The 19,052-nt window shown below is 42.6% G+C and overlaps 2 protein-coding genes across 2 annotated transcripts; both read left to right on the forward strand.

Annotated features, from left to right (window-relative positions):
- The first annotated feature begins 4,942 nt into the window (after positions 1 to 4,942).
- On the forward strand, positions 4,943 to 5,947 carry LOC129506579 (olfactory receptor 52K1-like). Its single transcript, XM_055320353.1, has one exon. It carries the CDS (start codon positions 4,943 to 4,945, stop codon positions 5,945 to 5,947), a length of 1,005 nt encoding a protein of 334 aa, XP_055176328.1.
- Positions 5,948 to 15,006: 9,059 nt separating this feature from the next.
- Positions 15,007 to 16,038, forward strand: LOC129506580 (olfactory receptor 52Z1P-like). The gene has a single exon (XM_055320355.1). It carries the CDS (start codon positions 15,007 to 15,009, stop codon positions 16,036 to 16,038), a length of 1,032 nt encoding a protein of 343 aa, XP_055176330.1.
- Positions 16,039 to 19,052: the final 3,014 nt, after the last annotated feature.

Genomic DNA, 19,052 nt, shown 5'->3' on the forward strand with positions numbered 1-19,052 from the left:
GGGGGAGGAGGTCTGAATTCCTCTGTTTGTGTTGAGTTATACCCCTTTGGTTCCAGAGCAGAGACTTTGGGCAGCCCAGATCAGTAGGAAGGGTCTGGCCTGGGCATCAGGAGACCTGGCTCCAGGCTGGTCCTGGGAAGGTCCTAGGAGATTGAGGAGTTATCATAGGGCCAGACTCCCCAGGGAAGAACGTGGTATGCATTTAAGTGAACTAAGGGAGCCTCACCGCTTCTCTCCACTACTGCCCGCTGCTGCCCAACTGTGCTTGAGTGAGTATCAGCTCAGGGGGTCACTTAGGATGTCAGTGGGGCTAGGGAAGCAATGGCAGGTGTGGGGGTCAAGCAGGGCAGGCACAGGAGGGAGGGCAACTTGGACTCACACCCCTGGCTGCCATCTCTTTTCTCTGGATGATCACACCATAACCCCATCTGCACCAATGCCCCCTCCTCCCCAGCTCCTGGTCTCTCAGAAGGAAATCCTCTTTAAGCCTAACTTACATTCCTCCTTTTTGAACTGAGCTCCATCCGTGGTGGGAAATCTCCAAGAGCTTTGTTAATCCTCTCTTTCCCACTCTCCCATCTTGCTTTTCTTACAGTTTTCTTCCATGGGAATTTGGCCAAGTCCAGTGTCTCCCTAGAGATGTGGTAACAGTAAGCAGGACCCTAACTTTGGAGTTCTGATCTCACCCTCACCAATTCTCAGCTTCCATCATTAGACTCAAATCAGACGTCGTCTGCTCTGAGGAGCCTTTCTTGTGCCCAGAGGTTGAATTAGAGGTCTCCCCTGAACTCCTGTAGCACTCTGGGTCTTCCCATTGGAAGCAGTGAGGGCACTGAAGCCCAGGTAATGCACCCATAGAACCCCCAGTGCCTAGCAGAGTGCATGGTAAAAAAATAAATAAATAAATCTATCTCAAATGAACAAACAACATTGATTAATATTAGAAAAAAGAGTTCTAACAAAACTGAGGACAAATAAGTATACTTTTTCTTATCATTATTCTTTAACATTGTCATTGAAGTTCTTTTTTATGAAATAAGATATATATATATATTTTTAAAGAGAGAATATAAGTTGGAGCAGGAGGGGAGGGGCAAAGGAAAGGGAGACAGAAAGAATCTTTTTTAAAAAATTTTTTTAAAGATTTTATTTATTTATTTATTTATTTATTTATTTATTTATTTATGAGAGACATAGAGAGAGAGGCAGAGACATGGGCAGAGGGAGAAGCAGGCTCCCTGTGGGAGGACTTGATGCAGGACTTGATCCCAGGACCCTGGGATCACGCTCTGAGCCAAAGGCAGAAGCTCAACCCCTGAGCCACCCAGGCGTCCCCAGAGAGAGAGAATCTGAAGCAGTTTTCACACTCAGCATACAGCCCAACATGGGGCTCAGCCCAGGGCTTGATCTCACTAACCTGAGATCATGACCTGAGTTTAAAGCAAGAGTTGGACACTCAATTGAACCACCCAGGCATCTCTGAAATAAGATATAAACAGAAATAAAAATCTAGTTTAAGAGGCACATGAGTCACTTAGGTCAGTCAGTTAAGTGTCTACCTTTGGCTTGGGTCATGATCCCGGGTCCCAGGGTTAAGCTCCTCAGTGGGCTCCCTGCTTGGCAGGGAGTCTGTTTCTCCCTCTCCTTGCCACTCTTCCTGCTTGTGTTCTCTCTCTCTGTCAAATAAATAGATTTTTTTAATCTAGTTTAAAAAGAAAAAGAGGTTAATTCTCCTTTGAATATCCGATAAAATCAATTGAAAAAGTTTTCAGGGGGATCCCTGGGTGGCTCAGCGGTTTGGCGCCTGCCTTTGGCCCAGGGCGCAATCCTGGAGTCCCAGGATCGAGTCCCGCATTGGGCTCCCAGCATGGAGCCTGCTTCTCCCTCCTCCTGTGTCTCTGCCTCTCTCTCTCTCTGTCTATCATAAATAGATAAATAAATAAATAAATAAATAAATAAATAAATAAATACATCTTTAAAAAAAAAGAAAAAGTTTTCAGTTAATAAGGAGAATTTTTAAAGTATAATAAAACATATAAGATAAATGTTCAAAATCAATAACTTTCTATATAAAATTTTTGCCAATTCAAAAATATAATAGAAAATTATCATATTCTCAATGGTAACTAGTAGCAAAACACCTACAATGAACTTAATAAGAAATGAAGGAGACCTATTAATTACTCAACAAATACTGAGTATCTGCTATGTGTTCTGTATCTGGTGCCTGGAATATAAATGTGAACGAGTGGATAGAGTGACTGCTACTGTGAACCTATACTAATAAAACTAAGAAACTGGGCAGATCGGGTGGCTCAGCGGTTTAGCGCAGCCTTCAGCCCAGGGTGTGGTTCTGAAGCCCCTGCCACGTTGGGCTCCTTGCATGGAGCCTGCTTCTCCCTCGGCCTGTGTCTCGGCCTCTCTCTCTCCCTCTCTCTCTCTGTGTCTCTCATGAATAAATAAATACAATATTTTTTTAAAAAACTAAGAAACTGCTAAGAGATACAAATCAAAACTTTTTTTCAGACACCATACTTTGATACTGAATGGAAAGATTGAATGTTGTCAAGACATCAACCTTCCACAGAATAATTTATAGAACTAGGGAAATCTCATTTTTTAAAAACCACAAAAAGATCCTTTTTGAGAATTGGCAAAATGATTCTAAAGTTTGGAAGAAGGCAGCCCCCGTGACGCAGCGGTTTAGTGCCACCTGCAGCCCAGGGGTGGTCCTGGCGACCCGAGGTCGAGTCCCACGTGGGGCTCCCTGCATGGAGCCTGCTTCTCCCTCTGCCTGTGCCCCTGCCAATCTCTCTGTGTCTCTCATGAATAAAAAAATAAATAAGTCTTAAAAAATAAAAATAAATAAAGTATGGAAGAATAAAACTTGAGAATTACAAAAATAATCTAAAACAAAAGTACTTATAAAACTGTTTCATTAAAAATCAAAATAAATGATGAAGCCATAGTGATTAAAATAGTACATTACTCTCTTACGACTCAATAATAAAAGACAACTCAGTTTAAAACAAGCAGAGGATTTGAATAGACATTTCTCCAAATAAATATACAAATGACCATTAAGCACATGATAACATGCACAACATCATTAGCTGTCAGAAAAACACAAATCAAAACATCTTGGATGGCTGGAATTTTTTAAAAGACAGATAATAAGTATTGACATGGACATGGAGCAGTTGGAACCTTTATACACTGCTGGTTGGAATGTAAAATGATGCAGCTGCTTTGGAAAACAATCTGGCAGTTCCTCAAAAGATTAAACAGAGAATAAACACCCAGCAATTCCATTCCTAGAAATGAAAACATATGTTCACACAAAAGCTTGTACATGAGTGTTTAGAGCAGCATTATTCAAAATAGCCAAAAAGTGGAAACAACCCAAATATCCATCAACTGCTGAGTGGATCAATAAAATATGGTATATCCATACAATGGAGTACTCTTCAGCCACTAGAAAGAAACCACATACTCATGGCTACAGCATAGATGAAACTTGAAAACATTATTCTATGTGAGAGAAGCCAGCCATGAAAGACACACTGCATAATTCCATTTATATGAAATGTCCAGAATAATCAAATCCACCAACAAAGAAAGTGGTTGCCTACGGCTGAGGGGACTAGGGGACGTAGGGAGTGACTACCAGTGGGTCAAGGATTTCTACTTGGGGTGATGAAAATGTTGATTGTGGTAATGGTTATACAACTCTGTGAATTTATTAAAAAACCATTGAATTGTACACCTAAATGGCTAAACTATATATGTGATTATACTTCAATAAAGGTTTTATTTAAAAAAAATAGCATGGTATTGGCACAAGAACAATCAGAACATCACTACCTATAAAACAACCCAACCCGTATAAGAACTTAATCCAGGGTAATGATAGTAACACAAAACAATGGAGAAGATGAAACAGGAACAATTGTTTAACTACTTGGGAAGAAATATATCAAGTTAGATTGTCACTTTGTGACAAAAATGAATTTCATGTGGATCAAAATTTAATATGAAAAAATTAGACCATATTTTAAAGAGGGGAAAAAAACATAGGAACAAACTATTTTAATCTTTGAATGAGAAAAGACTTGGTAAGCTTAAAACCAAGAAAAGAACTCACAAAGAGAAATGCCAATAGATTTCATTTTACAAATTTAAAACTCTTAGTTAAACATCAGAAGCAAAATAAAAATACTAACAATATTTAGAAATTTTGTTTCAGTAGATAAAAAGGAATAATAATTTTTTAAAGATGTTATTTATTTATTCATGAGAGACACAGGGAGAGAGATAGAGACACAGGCAGAGGGAGAAGCAGGCTCCCTGTGGGGAGCCCGATGTGGGACTCGATCCTAGGACCCCGGGATCACAACTTGAGCCAAAGGCAGAAGCTCAACCACTGAGCCACCCAGGTGCCCCAGGGATGATAATTTTAATAATTAAATTCCTAAGGAAAACACTTAGTCCCTTATATACATGGGCAAAATATAATAATGAACAAAAATATCACAAATGAGAACTTGCAAATTAAAATGAGAGAGTATTTTTCAATCATGAAATCACTAAAAATATTCTTAAGTCATAGCAATTTCATCCTAGTATCAGTGACTCTGCAACAAGTCTCATGGAACTTTCTCAGAAATCTATTCGGCATGTTCAAAAGTGTTCAGATCATTTGACCCAATAATCTTACATCCAAAATTCTACCCTGAGGACTATATTTGAAATGTAAAGATTTATTGAAAGCTGTGTATCTCATTAAATCATGACCCTTAAATTCTCCTTTTTTCTTCAGGAATATAGATTCATGAAGACCAAAGCCTGGTGAAGGCAGGGCAGGCCCCGGTGGGGTCAAGGTACAGAAACCAGGCCTCCTGTAACACTTGTCTTCCCAGAGTCATCCAGCTCCCCGGGGAAGATGTCAACATGGAGCAATGGCAGCTCCAATGTGTCCTATAGCAGCTTCCTGCTGGTGGGCTTCCCGGGGCTGCAGGAGTCCCGCGCCCTCCTGGTGCTGCCCTTCCTCAGCCTCTATCTGGTGATCGTCTCTGCCAATGCGCTGGTCATCCACACAGTGGTGGCCCAGCGGAGCCTGCATCAGCCCATGTACCTGCTCATTGCCCTGCTCCTCGCTGTGAACATCTGTGTTGCCACCACCGTGCTTCCCACCATGATGTTCAGCTTCTCCACCTACTTCAACCACATCTCCCTGCCTCGCTGTCTGTTCCAGATGTTCTGCATCTACTTCCTCATTGTCTTTGACTGCAACATCCTCCTGGTCATGGCCCTAGACCGCTACGTTGCCATCTGCTACCCTCTCCGCTATCCCAAGCTAGTGACAGCCCAGCTGCTGGCTGGCCTGCTGGGCGCGGCAGCTGCCAGGAGCACTTGCATCGTTGCTCCCGTGGTGGGGCTGGCCTCCCAGGTTCGCTTCTGCCGTTCACACATAATCCACCACTTTGCCTGTGAGCACATGGCCCTCATGAAGCTCTCCTGTGGGGACATCTCCCTGAACAAGACTGTGGGGCTCACTGTCCGCATCTTCAACAGAGTCCTGGACATGCTGCTACTTGGAGCTTCCTACTCCCGCATCATCCATGCCGCCTTCCGGATTTCATCAGGTAGAGCACGTTCCAAGGCCCTGAACACCTGTGGCTCCCACCTGCTGGTCATCTTCACCGTCTACTCTTCCACCATGTCCTCATCCATTGTCTACCGCGTGGCTCGCGCCGCCTCACAGGACGTGCACAACCTGCTCAGTGCCTTCTACCTGCTGCTCCCGTGTCTGGTGAACCCCTTCATCTATGGAGCCAGGACCAAGGAAATCCGGCAACACCTGGCAACTCTGTTCCAAAGGACACAGCTACCAGCGCCCCCTGAGAAGCCCCAGTCTCTGCCTTCACACAGGGAGCTTCCCACCTGACTCTCTGGGACTTGTAGGTCCTATAATCACTCTCACCATCAAGTGGGTACATGTGCCAGTGAGTCATCCCTGCTGTATATTGGCTTTGACTCTCTACATTTATCTTTGCAAGTCTTTTATCTGTTTTCTGAAAATAGCTACTAATCCAGAGCTATAAAGTAACCAACTGCAAAGTAAGCTTCTGTCTCTACCTTCTAAATATTCTCCCCTTCTTTCCGCATGTGATTTTCATTCATTCATACATTCATTCATCAAACATATATTTTACCTACATCATGCTAATCTCATGGTTGCAAAGAAAGAAAGAAAAAAAAATCAATCTCTTCCCTGAAGAAAGCTCCAGTCTATAAAGTTTCCAAGGTATAAAGACATGGAATGTTGAGCAATAGGTTTATGTGCAAACTCTGTGGGAATATAGAAGAAGGACAATCACTAAGAACACTTCACAGAGAAGGTGAATTTGAGTTGTGTTTGAAAGATAAGATAAGGTATTTGCTGGAGAGGAAGGAGATAGAAAAGGCGTTCCAAGCCAAAGCAGCAGCATGAACAAAGGCACAAAGGCATAGGTAGACGCAGCTGAGTGGGCACTCCCTGCCAGTCCCAGTTTCCCTGGCACCAGGGCAGATGAGGGCCAAGTGGGCAAGCAGAGGCCAGGTGATGAAGGGCCTCATCTGTCATGATAAGGAGTTTGTGGTTTATTCTAGGCAGTATGTAACCACTGAAGAGCCCAAAGCAGCAAAGTGGCTAGGTCCTATTTGCATTTTATTTTTTTTAAGATTTTATTTATTTATTCAAGATAGACAGAGAGGGTGGGGGGCAGCACAGACACGGGCAGAGGGAGAAGCAGCAGGCTCCATGCAGGGAGACCGACGTGGTGTGGGACTTAATCCTGGTTCCCCAGGATCACGTCCTGGGCTGAAGGCGGTGCTATACCTCTGAGCCACCCAGGGATCCTCCCTATTTGCATTTTAGAATGATGGCTCTTCAGCCCTAGTAGAGCATTGTGGGAAGAAATAAGATGTCTAGAAAGAAAGACACTAAAAGACTTCAGAGCTAGTATACCTTTATGGGTGATGATCTAGAATCTGATCATGTTTTTGTGGCCTGGACTGGATGGACAATATGTCACCAGTGTTGAAGGAAGCAAATGATTAAACAAAGATGGTATACAAACCATTGACATGAATGCATTGTACTGTAGTCCAGGAGAATGGCAAGAATTGGGAAGAAAAGGTAGACTGAGACAATGTCCTCTATCATGAGATAGAGGGAAAAGGATCTCAAAGCCGTTAGATAAAAGGATGAGGAAGGAAGGGGATATAAAGCTGGAAATTCAACCCACACTATATTTGCAAAGCCATCAGAAGAGGACACTTATTGTAATTTGTTTAAGAGTATGCTATGTACTAGACATAGTTTTGCTCAAAAGACACCAAAGGAAACTAAAAGTAAGCCACATATTTGGGGAAGATACTTGCAATAAATTTAACCAAGAAGGAACCAGTATGTGCAATATATAAAGAACAACTACAAATCAAAAAAGAAAAATACAACTTAACAGTAAAATAGGCAGAAGACTTAAAAAGTCACTTAAAAAAATAATTAAAGAAAAAAGGATTTGACCTTTAGCCTCTCACATATAGATATTCAGATTGTGCACTGTACAACTTCACATATCTATTGTGTAAACATAGCAGATTTGTATATGTATTACAAAATTTCCCAGCAAATGACAATGAAATTCTCATACATTACTAATGAAGTTGTAGATTGGTGAACCATTTTGGAAGACAACTTGTCATTATCTAGTGAAGTTGAAGATATGTACACTCCTTGACCCCATCGATCTCCTCAGACATGTAGGCATTAAAATACATAAAAATATATATATAGGGATCCCTGGGTGGCGCAGCGGTTTAGCGCCTGCCTTTGGCCCAGGGGCGCGATCCTGGAGACCCGGGATCAAATCCCACGTCGGGCTCCCGGTGCATGGAGCCTGCTTCTCCCTCTGCCTATGTCTCTGCCTCTCTCTCTCTCTCTCTCTCTGTGTGTGTGTGTGTGTGTGTGTGTGTGTGTGTGTGACTATCATAAATAAATAAAAATTTAAAATAAAATAAGTTTATTTAAAATATATATATATATAAGAATATTCTTAATGGCATTGTTCCTAATTGTGAAAAACTAGAAACAAAATAATGTCCTTCAGCAATAAAATGTGTAAATGGATTACAGTACATTCACACACTAGAATACTATCAACAATAAAATACAGTCACAAGTACAACATCCATTCATGATGAAAATCCCCTGCAAAGTAGGCCTAGAGGTAATATACTTCAATATAATAAAGGCCATATATGAAAAACCCACAGCTAATATCATACTCAATGCTGAAAAACTGAAAGCTTTTCACCTAAGATCAGGAAAAAGACAAGGATGTCCACTCTTAGCACTTTTATTCAACACAGTACTGGCAGTCCTAGCCATAGTAATTAGACAACATAAATAAAAGATGTCCAAATTGTTAAGGAAGAAGTAAATCTCTCACTATTTGCAGATGAATTATACTCTTTATAGAAAACCCTAAAGACTCCACCAAAAAACTACTAAAACTGATAAATGAATTAGTAAAGTTGCAGGGTACAAAATCAATGTACAGAAATATGCATTTCTCTATACTAATAATGAAGCAGCAGAAGGCGAAATTAAGAAAACAATCCCGTTTACAATTGCACCTCCACCAATAAAGTATCTAGGAATAAATTTAACCATAGAAGTGAAACACCTGTATTCTGAAAACTGTAAAATAGTGATGAAAGAAATTTAAGATTGTACAAAGAAATGAAAAGACAATCCATGCTCATGGGTTAGAAAAATATTGTTCAAATGCCTAAACTACCCAAAACAATCTACACATTTAATGCAATCCCTACCAAGATACCAAGAGCGTTTTTCACAGAGCTAGAACAAACAATCCTAAATTTTGTTATGGAGCCATAAAAGACCTCAAATAGCCAAAGCAATCTTGAAAAAGAAAAAACTAGAGGTATGACAATTCCAGACCTCAAGTTATATTATAAAGCAGTAGTTTAATTAAAACAGTATGATACTGGTGTAAAAATAGATGCATAGATGATAGAATAGAATAGATAGAATAGAATAGAATAGAATAGAATAGAATAGAATAGAATAGAATAGAATAGAAACCCCATAAATAAATCTACAATTATATAATCAATTAACATTTGACAGAGGAGTGAATATCCAGTGGGGGAAAAAAAAAAGTCTTCCACTAATGGTGCTGGGAAAACTGGACAATAGAATGCAGAAGAATGAAACTGCACCCCTTTTTATACATACACAAAAATAAACTCAAATGGAAAAAGACCTATATGAAAGACCTGAAACTATAAAAATTCTTGAAGAGAGCCCAGGCAGCAATTTCTGTAACATCAGCAAGGAAAATAAAAGCAAAATTAAACTTGGAGCTACATCAAAATAAAAAGCTTTTTGCACAGCAAAGGAAATGGTCAATAAAACCAAAAAACAGGGATCCCTGGGTGGCGCAGCGGTTTGGCGCCTGCCTTTGGCCCAGGGCGCAATCCTGGAGACCCGGGATCGAATCCCACGTCGGGCTCTCAGTGCATGGAGCCTGCTTCTCCCTCTGCCTGTTTCTCTGCCTCTCTCTCTCTCACTGTGTGCCTATCATAAATAAATAAAAATTTTTTAAAATATTTAAAAAAAAAACAAAAAACAACCTACTGAATGGGAGAAGAAACTTGTAAGCGACAAATCTGGTAAAGGATTAGTATCCAAAATATATAAAGAACTGAAACAATTCAACATCCAAAAAAACCCAAATAATCCAGTTAAAAAATGGGCAAAAGGCATGAACAGATATTTCTCCAAAGAAGTCATACAAATGGCCAAAAAAGACACATGAAAAGATGCTCAACATCACTCACCAGAGGGGAAATTCAAATTAAAACTACAATGAGATATCACCTCACACCTGCCAGAATGGCTAAAATCAAAAACACAAGAAACAAATGTTGATGGGGATGTGGAGAAAAAGGAATGCTGATGGGAATGCAAACTGGTGCAGCCACTGTGGAAAATAGTGTGGAAGTTCCTCAAAAAGTTAAAAATAGAACGACCTTAAGATTCAGTAATCACAATACTTGATATTTACCCCAAAAATACAAAAACACTAATACAAAGGGATACATGCAACCCTCTATTTATAGCAGCATTATTTGCAATAGCTGAACTACAGAAGCAGCCTAAGTGTCCATCAACTGATGAATGGATAAAGAAGAGGTGGTATATACATACAATGGAATACTATTCAGTCATAAAAAATGAAATTTTGCCATGTGCAACAACATAGATGGAGATAGAGAATATAAGGCTAAGTGAAGTAAGTCAGTAAGAGAAAGACAAATACCATATGATTTCACTCATACGTGGAATTTAAGAAACAAATGAGCAAATGGAAAAGAGAGAGAGGCAAACCAAGAACCAGACTCTTAACTATAGAGAACAAACTGATGGTTACCAGAGGGGAGGTGGGTGAGCGGATGGGTGAAATAGGTAATGGGGATTAAAGACTCCATTTATCATGATTTAATTATCGATTATTTATTTAAAAATTAAATTTAAAAACAATAAAAACAGTAGCATGCACAGGTGCCTGGGTGGCTCAATTGGCTAAGCATCTGCCTTCGGTTCAGGTCGTGATCCTGGAGTCCTGGGATTGAGCCCCACATTGGGCTTTTGCTCAGTGGGCAGTCTGCTTCTCCCTCTCCCTCTGCAGCTCCCCCTGTTTGTGCTCTCTCTCAAATAAATAAGTAACATACTTTTTAAAAACTAGAGTAGCATGCAACATGAATGAATTTTTCAATCATAATATTTTTTCCTATTTTTCTAAATCTCTTTAGGATACAATAGATTGTAGAAAGCCAAAAATATATACAATGTCTTGGGGGGTTCATTTATGAATACTGAATAGTATTCCATTTATTTCTACAATTTACATAGAAATAAAACATAAGAGTACAGTAACACAAACACTGGGAGAGGGGAAATAGAAGAAGCCCGTTGCTAGGATCTCATACTCTTTGTGTTTTTTTTTTTTGTTTGTTTGTTTGTTTTTGTTTTCTTTTATTTATTTTTTTAATAAATTAATTTTTTATTGGTGTTCAATTTACCAACATACAGAATAACACCCAGTGCTCATCCCGTCAAGTGTCCCCCTCAGTGCCTGTCACCCATTCACCCCCACCCCCCGCCCTCCTCCCCCTCCACCACCCCTAGTTCGTTTCCCAGAGTTAGGAGTCTTTATGTTCTGTCTCCCTTTCTGATATTTCCCACACATTTCTTCTCCCTTCCCTTATATTCCCTTTCACTATTATTCATATTCCCCAAATGAATGAGAACTTAAACTGTTGTCCTTCTCCGATTGACTTACTTCACTCAGCATAATACCCTCCAGTTCCATCCACGTTGAAGCAAATGGTGGGTATTTGTCGTTTCTAGTGGCTGAGGAATATTCCATTGTATACATAGACCACATCTTCTTTATCCATTCATCTTTCGATGGGCACCGAGGCTCCTTCCACAGTTTGGCTATTGTGGACACTGCTGCTAGAAACATCGGGGTGCAGGTGTCCCGGCATTTCATTGCATCTGAATCTTTGGGGTAAATCCCTAACAGTGCAATTGCTGGGTCGTAGGGCAGGTCTATTTTTAATTCTTTGAGGAACCTCCACACAGTTTTCCAGAGTGGCTGCACCAGTTCACATTCCCACCAACAGTGCAAGAGGGTTCCCCTTTCTCCACATCCTCTCCAACATTTGTGGTTTCCTGCCTTGTTAATGTTCCCCATTCTCACTGGTGTGAGGTGGTATCTCATTGTGGTTTTGATCTGTATTTCCCTGATGGCAAGTGATGCAGAGCATTTTCTCATGTGCATGTTGGCCATGTCTATGTCTTCCTCTGTGAGATTTCTCTTCATGTCTTTTGCCCATTTCAAGATTGGATTGTTTGTTTCTTTGGAGTTGAGTTTAATAAATTCTTTATAGATTTTGGAAACTAGCCCTTTATCTGATACGTCATACTCTTTGTTGAAGGGGAACAATACAACTTAAAAATAGACTTTGGTAAGTTAAAGATGTGGACCATTAATTAATGCTAAAGCAGCCTCTAAAATGACACAATCGAATCATAAAATATTCAATCCAAAGAAAAGAGGAGCTTTGCAGTTCTGCTATTTCCAAATTCCAGAGGACAAAGTGGCGATGCCTCTCTTGGAGAAGCCAGTCCCCTGCCTGTGTGGGTCTCAGCTATTCACAGAAGAGTCCACACTGAAGTCACCTCTTGCCCCAATTCCTGAGCCACCCACACTCGGCAAGAAAATACCTCAGCAATCTCCTTGTGGGGGACGCACACACGGCACCTAAATCAGGTCCCTGGCTCTCCCACTGTCACTCAAGTGCCCTTTCCTATCTTCGGGTGACCCCGAGTGCCTAGGTAATCCCCAGATTGCAAGAGCCCCTTCCCTTCAATTAAGACTGAGGTCATCCCTGGGACCCCCTGGGACAGAGCCTGACCTGAACCCGGACTGTTCTCTCTAAGCTTCTAAAGGGCTCAACTGTAAAATGAGGGAAATCCCTCAGCAGGTGTGACTGCTCTCTGAGAAATACCAAGAGCTGTAGAAATGAAGATGTTAGTACACTGTCCCCTCCACCCAGCCTCACTCCCTGGGGTCCTCCCTGAGTTCTGGGTTTCTCATTGTCTCCTCTTTGGACACGACGGCCCCCTGGGAACCTCCTCAGGCTTCTCCCCTGGAGCCACAGGTCTACTTATCCATCCCTCCCCCTCAGCCTCACAGAGCAGCACTTTGGAGCCTTTTCAGAGGGGAAGCCAAAGCCACGGCAGGCTGTGCCCCGACAGGAGACCACCACAGGCTTCCACGGTGAGGTTGAGGGCGAGAGGACAGGAGATTGATGAGGATCTGGAGGCAGGAAAACCTGAGGCTGGACTTGAACTCCACCTGTTACTATCAACAACCTAGGTTCATATCCCAACCCTGGCATTTAATACCTATGAAACTTTAAGGAATTTAATTACCTTCTCTAAACCTCAGTGTCCTCATCTATAGATGGGGTTAATAAATAAATAAATAAATATACATCCCTTTGGGTTGCTGAGTATTAAAGAAATACTACATGGAAAAACCCTTGGAATTATGTATGTCTGGCATGTAGTAAGTACTCAATAAATGCTAACTCTTAATATCACTGCTGAAGCTAAGAATTGCTGAACCTGTCCAATTTTGCCTCCCATGTGGGGTGTGAGGGGGCAAGCTGTGGTGTGGATGGAAGATCCTAGAAGACCCAGATTTGAGGTCAGACTCTTCTTGTTAGGGGAGACTAAGCAAATCCCTTGCGATCTCTGAGCCATGATGGCTTTCATTTTTCATTCATTCATTCACTCAAGTTCCAAGGGCTGCTCTAAATTGCAAATGACAATGTTTATTAACATTACTCAGGTGATCCCAGGGTTCTGGGATCAATCACCTCATGGGGCTCCCTGCTCAGCAGGGAGTCTGCTCCTCCCTCTCTCTTTGTCCTCCCACTCATGCTCTCTCTGTCTCAAATAAATATATAAAACTTTATAAAAAATAAAGGTGCAGAGAAATATGGAAAGCTCAAGGGTTATATGAAATTAAGGTAGAACTTATTTTCTCTAGAGAGACGAACTTTTTCATATACTGAGGGGCAAGGGGGAGAAGTAGATGTCCTGAGGACCAAAAAAAAAAAAAAAGAGAGAGAGAGAGAGAGAGAAAGTGAGAGAGAGAGACACATCTTGGACTGGGAACTGAAGAAAGACAGAGGAACACAATCGCCAGTTTGTGAGGACAGGGCGGTGCTCTGTGTATGATTTTGACTTCTCCAGTGGAGGAGGTGCACCTCTTTGGCAGAGAGCACACAGCTGCAGCATCTTCATCAAAGCCTCCTACCCATCCCTCTCCTCTGCTACTCACAATATTAAGTGTTGTAGGGGGACTTGGTTGGGTTGGTCTTTGGCCTCTACTCAGCCTGTAAATCCTTTACCTTGAAGCCTCCAAGAGCAGCCAAGCCTCTTCTCTGGCTTCCAGAACTCTTTTTGCTCCTGGCTCTCACACTACTTCTCTCCCCTTTTTTTCTCAGTCTGCTTCACCGCCATCTCCTCCTTAGGATTCTGTTTAATGCCCTCTAATTCTAATCCTCACAGATTCATCTCCAGCCTTAATCCCTCATCTGACCTCTCCATCTTATTTCTGGTTATCGACTGGGCATCTCTTCATCCACGAGTCCCCACCACATCCAAATGCAATTAATTAATTGTACCTCCTAGCACCCCAAACCTGCTCCTCCTTTCTCAGGTTTTAGGAGCACCAATGCAGTCATCATAGCTAACAACAAAAACACTTGAAATTACTGTTGATTCCTCTGTCTCTCCTCACTTCAAACTGGTTCTTAAGTCTGATTGAGATGACTCTCAAAACATCTCTTCAATCTCTCTCAAGAATTCATTAGGCAGTTAACTGATCTGCTCATGTCTTAGTCTTTTCATACCTTCTGCCCCTCCTGGAGGAGGCTATTATTCTACATTTCCTTTTTTGACTGCTGTAGTGTCAAGAAGCTCCTTGAGGAACTTACCTGAGTAATCCTAAAATGTGAAACAGGAGAGCAAATTACCGTTCACGTGACAGAGACAGGCCGACCCTGTCCAAGTTAAAAGGATCATCAGCAGAGGTGCCTGGGTGGCTCAGTTGGTTAAGCATCTGACTCTTGATTTCAGATCAGGTCATGATCTCAAGGTCATGAGATCAAGCTCCAACATGGAGCCTACTTAAGATTCTCTCTCCCTCTCCATCTGCCCCTCCCCACCACCACGTGCACTCTCTCTTTTAAAAAAAAAAAAGAAAAGAAAGAAATAGGCTTACTTCCATTGACATTTTGTTCTAACAGCCTCTGATTCCCACTCCTGGGGCCAACTCAGAGCCAAAGCTAATGGGTGAAGATGGAAATACCAGCACCTTCAACATCTCCTACACCAACTTCTTCCTGGTGGGCTTCCCTGGACTCCGAGAGTGGCGACCTCTCCTGGTCCTGCCCCTTACCTTCCTATATGTGACCGTCATCTCAGCCAATGCCCTGGTCATCCACACAGTGGTGGCCCAGCGGAGCCTGCATCAACCCATGTACATGCTCATCGCCCTGCTCCTGGCTGTCAACATTTGTGCTGCCACTGCCGTGATGCCCAAAATGCTGGAGGGCTTTGTGCATTATGCTAACCCCATATCGCTGCACAGCTGCCTAGCCCAGATGTTCTTTATCTACTTCACTCTTCTTCTGGACTACAATCTCCTGCTGGCCATGGCCCTAGACCGCTATGTCGCCATCTGTCACCCACTCCGCTATATTGACCTAATGACCTCTCATCTGCTTGGTGTGCTGGCCATTCTTGCCCTGACACGGAGCCTGGGAGTGGCAGTGCCTTTGGTGGTGCTAACATCACAAGCTCGATTCTGCCGGACAATGGTGATTCCACACTTCACCTGTGAGTACATTGCACTGCTGAGCATAGCTTGTGGAGATTTGACTTTCAACAATAGGTTGGGACTGGCCATGCGGTTGGTCACTGTGACCTTTGATCTCGCCCTGCTAGGGACCTCCTACACCCGCATCATTTATGCTGCCTTTCGGATCTCTTCTGGGGGAGCCCGAGCTAAGGCCTTGCACACATGTGGCTCCCACTTACTAGTCATCCTCACTATCTACTTCTCTGGTCTCTCCACTTCCATTGTTTTCCGGGTAGCCAAGACTGTGTCTCAGGATGTCCAGAACCTGCTCAGTGCCATCTACTTGCTGCTCCCAGGCACCTTGAATCCTGTCATTTATGGGGTGAGGACCAGGGAGATCCGGCAACATGTGGAAAAGATGCTCTTTAGCAAGATATCAGCCCAGGAAGTTGGGGAGAAGCCAGAGAGAATGCAAAATATGAGGGGAAATTGCCAGGGTGAGAGGACTTTATCAACTTGAGAAGTTGGGGCTATGACCTCTGAGAATAAGAAGCAGGCATTACTGAGGGACAGGCTGAAATGATGAGATTATGGGCTCAACAGCAGGTCCATTGTTGGCCAATTATTGCTTTTTAAATTTTTAGAGTGCTAGTTTAATTTCCATTCCAATAATAAAATTTATTTTTTTAAGATTTTATTTATTTGAGAGAGAGAGAGAAAGAGAGCATGAGCACAAGCAAGGGCAGAGGGGGAGAGAGAGAAGCAGATCTCCCAGCTGAGCAGGGAGTCCAACATGGGGCTCGATCTGAGGGCCCTGAAATCATGACCGGAGCTGAAGGCAGATGCTTAACCAACTGAGCAACCCAGGTGCCCTTATCTTTCTTAACTTTTGAAAGATTTTTTTACATTTTTATTTTAAAGAAGTGGGGGAAGAGAAAGCACAGGGGGATGGGTAGAGGGAGAGGGAGAGAATCGCAAGCAGATTATACACTGAGCCCAATGTGGGGCTCAATTATATGACCCTGAGATCATGACCTGAGCTGAAATCAAGAGTCAGAAGCTTAACCGAGCCACCCAGGCGCCTCGTTACCTATTTATCTTTCTGCTTAGTTTCTTCGTCCCCTTCCCCGTAAGAAAGCCCCATTAATATCTGGATGTATAGAACGCCACTGGAAGTCAAAGCAAATCATACAGACCATGAACCACTCTGAATATCCAGTCTGGAACAAACAAGCCAGGCCCTTCCCTGGGGCCCAGTCTCTCCCAAATATAGCCCAAGCCCAGTCTAACCAAATATACAGGTCAGCCTTGCAGTTTATAGTCTAACCCAAGCACATGGGTTGGCTTCCAGAACCATATTAGTCCCAAACACGGGTGAGGCCCCAGCCCTGATATCCCCAATCTGACACAGGCATACAGGTCAGGCCAACCCTAAGCATCCAACTAGCCTACAGAAACAGGTCAGGTCCTGGCTAGGACCAGTCTGACACTCAGACCAGGTCTTCTGGGACCCAGTCTGATCCAAAGATCAAACTAGATCAATATGGTACCAAACCCCTAGGGTAGGCCACTCTTCTTATGGTAGCCAGTGTGAGCTATCTAAAAGTTACTTCCTATTTAAAAGACTTCCACAACTCTGTCAATAGAATAGAATATCCTTCTGGAACTTCCCCAAGGAGGGCTATGATGCCTGCATACTAAGCAGAACCATGTGTAAACCAGCAGCCCTAGTTTTCTCTTCTTTGGTTTACTGATCATAGGAAGCTCCCCATGAAGCCACAGGTGCAGGCTGGGAAAGGTTTAGTGGGAGTGAGGACCATGGGCATTTGGGGCCACTTCAATAACTTACTTGTACTTCCAGGGCTTCTTGTATATACCACTTCAGTGTGTGTATCATTTGATGATGGAATACTACTGTGCATGCCTAATTTTATGGCTTGGTGAGTCAAACAGCACCCAGTTCATGATGGGCAGCTCAGGTTGCTTAGTGGCCCATGGTTAAGCATTCAGTCTCTATGAAGGCTGAGCAGCAAGCCAAAAGATATTTCTCAAAAAGTGTGTAGTTATCAACAGAGGATGGCAGGGCTTTGCTCAAAATCCTAAGAGCCCGGGGCACCTAGGTGGCTCCATGGTTGAGCATCTGCCTTTTGCTCAAGCCATGATCCCGGAGTCCTGGGATAGAGTCGCACATCACGCTCACCACAGGGAGCCTGCTTCTCCCTCTGCCTGTGTCTCTGCCTGTCTCTGTGTCTCTCATGAATCAAGAAATAAAATCTTAAAAAAAAAAAATCCTAAGAGGCTGCAGAGGCTCCAAATAGCATCCCCCATTGCAACTGCCACTTCAGCCCCCTAGACATGCTAGATCGTATAGCCCAAGTGGCAGAGCAGCTTGCATGGCAGCCTAGGCCTGTTCCAGTCTTCTCCGTTTCTGGTCCCACTCAAAACTAATAGCTTTTCGGGTCATTTGGTTAGGCCAGAGTAGCACACCCAAATGAGGAACATGTTGCCATGCTGCCTCCAAAATCCAAAGAGGCCCAGTAGGCATTGTGCCTATCTTTTGGTTTTAAGAGGAGCCAGATGCAACAATTTATCTTCCACCAGAGAAGGAATACCTCAACATGTCTTATACCATTGGACTCCTAGAAATTTCACTGAGATAGAAGGCCCCTGAATTTTTGTCAGATTTATTGTCCACCTTCTGACACACAATTATTTTACCAGTAAGTCTAGAGTAATTGTTACTTCTTAGGTCCAATCAGCAGTAGGCCCAATCAACATGTCATCAATGTACTGGAGCGATGTGATATACTGTGGAAAAGGTGATCAAGTGGATAGAACTGGAGGGTATTATGCTGAGTGAAATAACTCAATCAGAGAAGGACAAACATTATATGGTCTCATTCATTTGGGGAATATAAAAAATAGTGAAAGGGAATAAAGGGGAAAGGAGAGAAAATGAGTGGGAAATATCAGAGAGGGAGACAGAACATGAGAGACTCTTAACTCTGGGAAACGAACAAGGGGTGGTGGAAGGGGAGGTGGACGGGGGGTGGGGGCTGGGTGACGGGCACTGAGGGGGGCACTTGATGGGATGAACACTGGGTGTTATGCTATATGTTGGCAAATTGAACTCCAATAAAAAAAAATAATAAAAAAAATAAAAGAATAAACTTCCAAAAAAAAAAAAAAAAGAGCCAAAGGAAAACATGGACAACAAGTAAAGGGAATCAGAAAAACAATGTATTAAAATCAGAATATCTATAGATATTCTGATAGGAATTGTTCAAGGGAAACAAACAGGAATTTTAGAGCTGAAAATGACGAGATAAAAAATTCACTAAAGGGGCTCAAAAGATGTGAGCATGAAGAAGAATCAATGACCATGATTATAGGACAGTTGGAACTACTGAGTCTAAGGAACAGAAAAAGAATCAAAAAAAGTGAATGAAGGGATCCCTGGGTGGTGCAGCGGTTTGGCGCCTGCCTTTGGCCTAGTGCGCAATCCTGGAGACCCGGGATCGAATCCCACGTCGG

Source organism: Nyctereutes procyonoides, unplaced genomic scaffold (genome assembly GCF_905146905.1).
Source record: "Nyctereutes procyonoides isolate TBG_1078 unplaced genomic scaffold, NYPRO_anot_genome, whole genome shotgun sequence".
Lineage (NCBI taxonomy): Eukaryota > Metazoa > Chordata > Mammalia > Carnivora > Canidae > Nyctereutes > Nyctereutes procyonoides.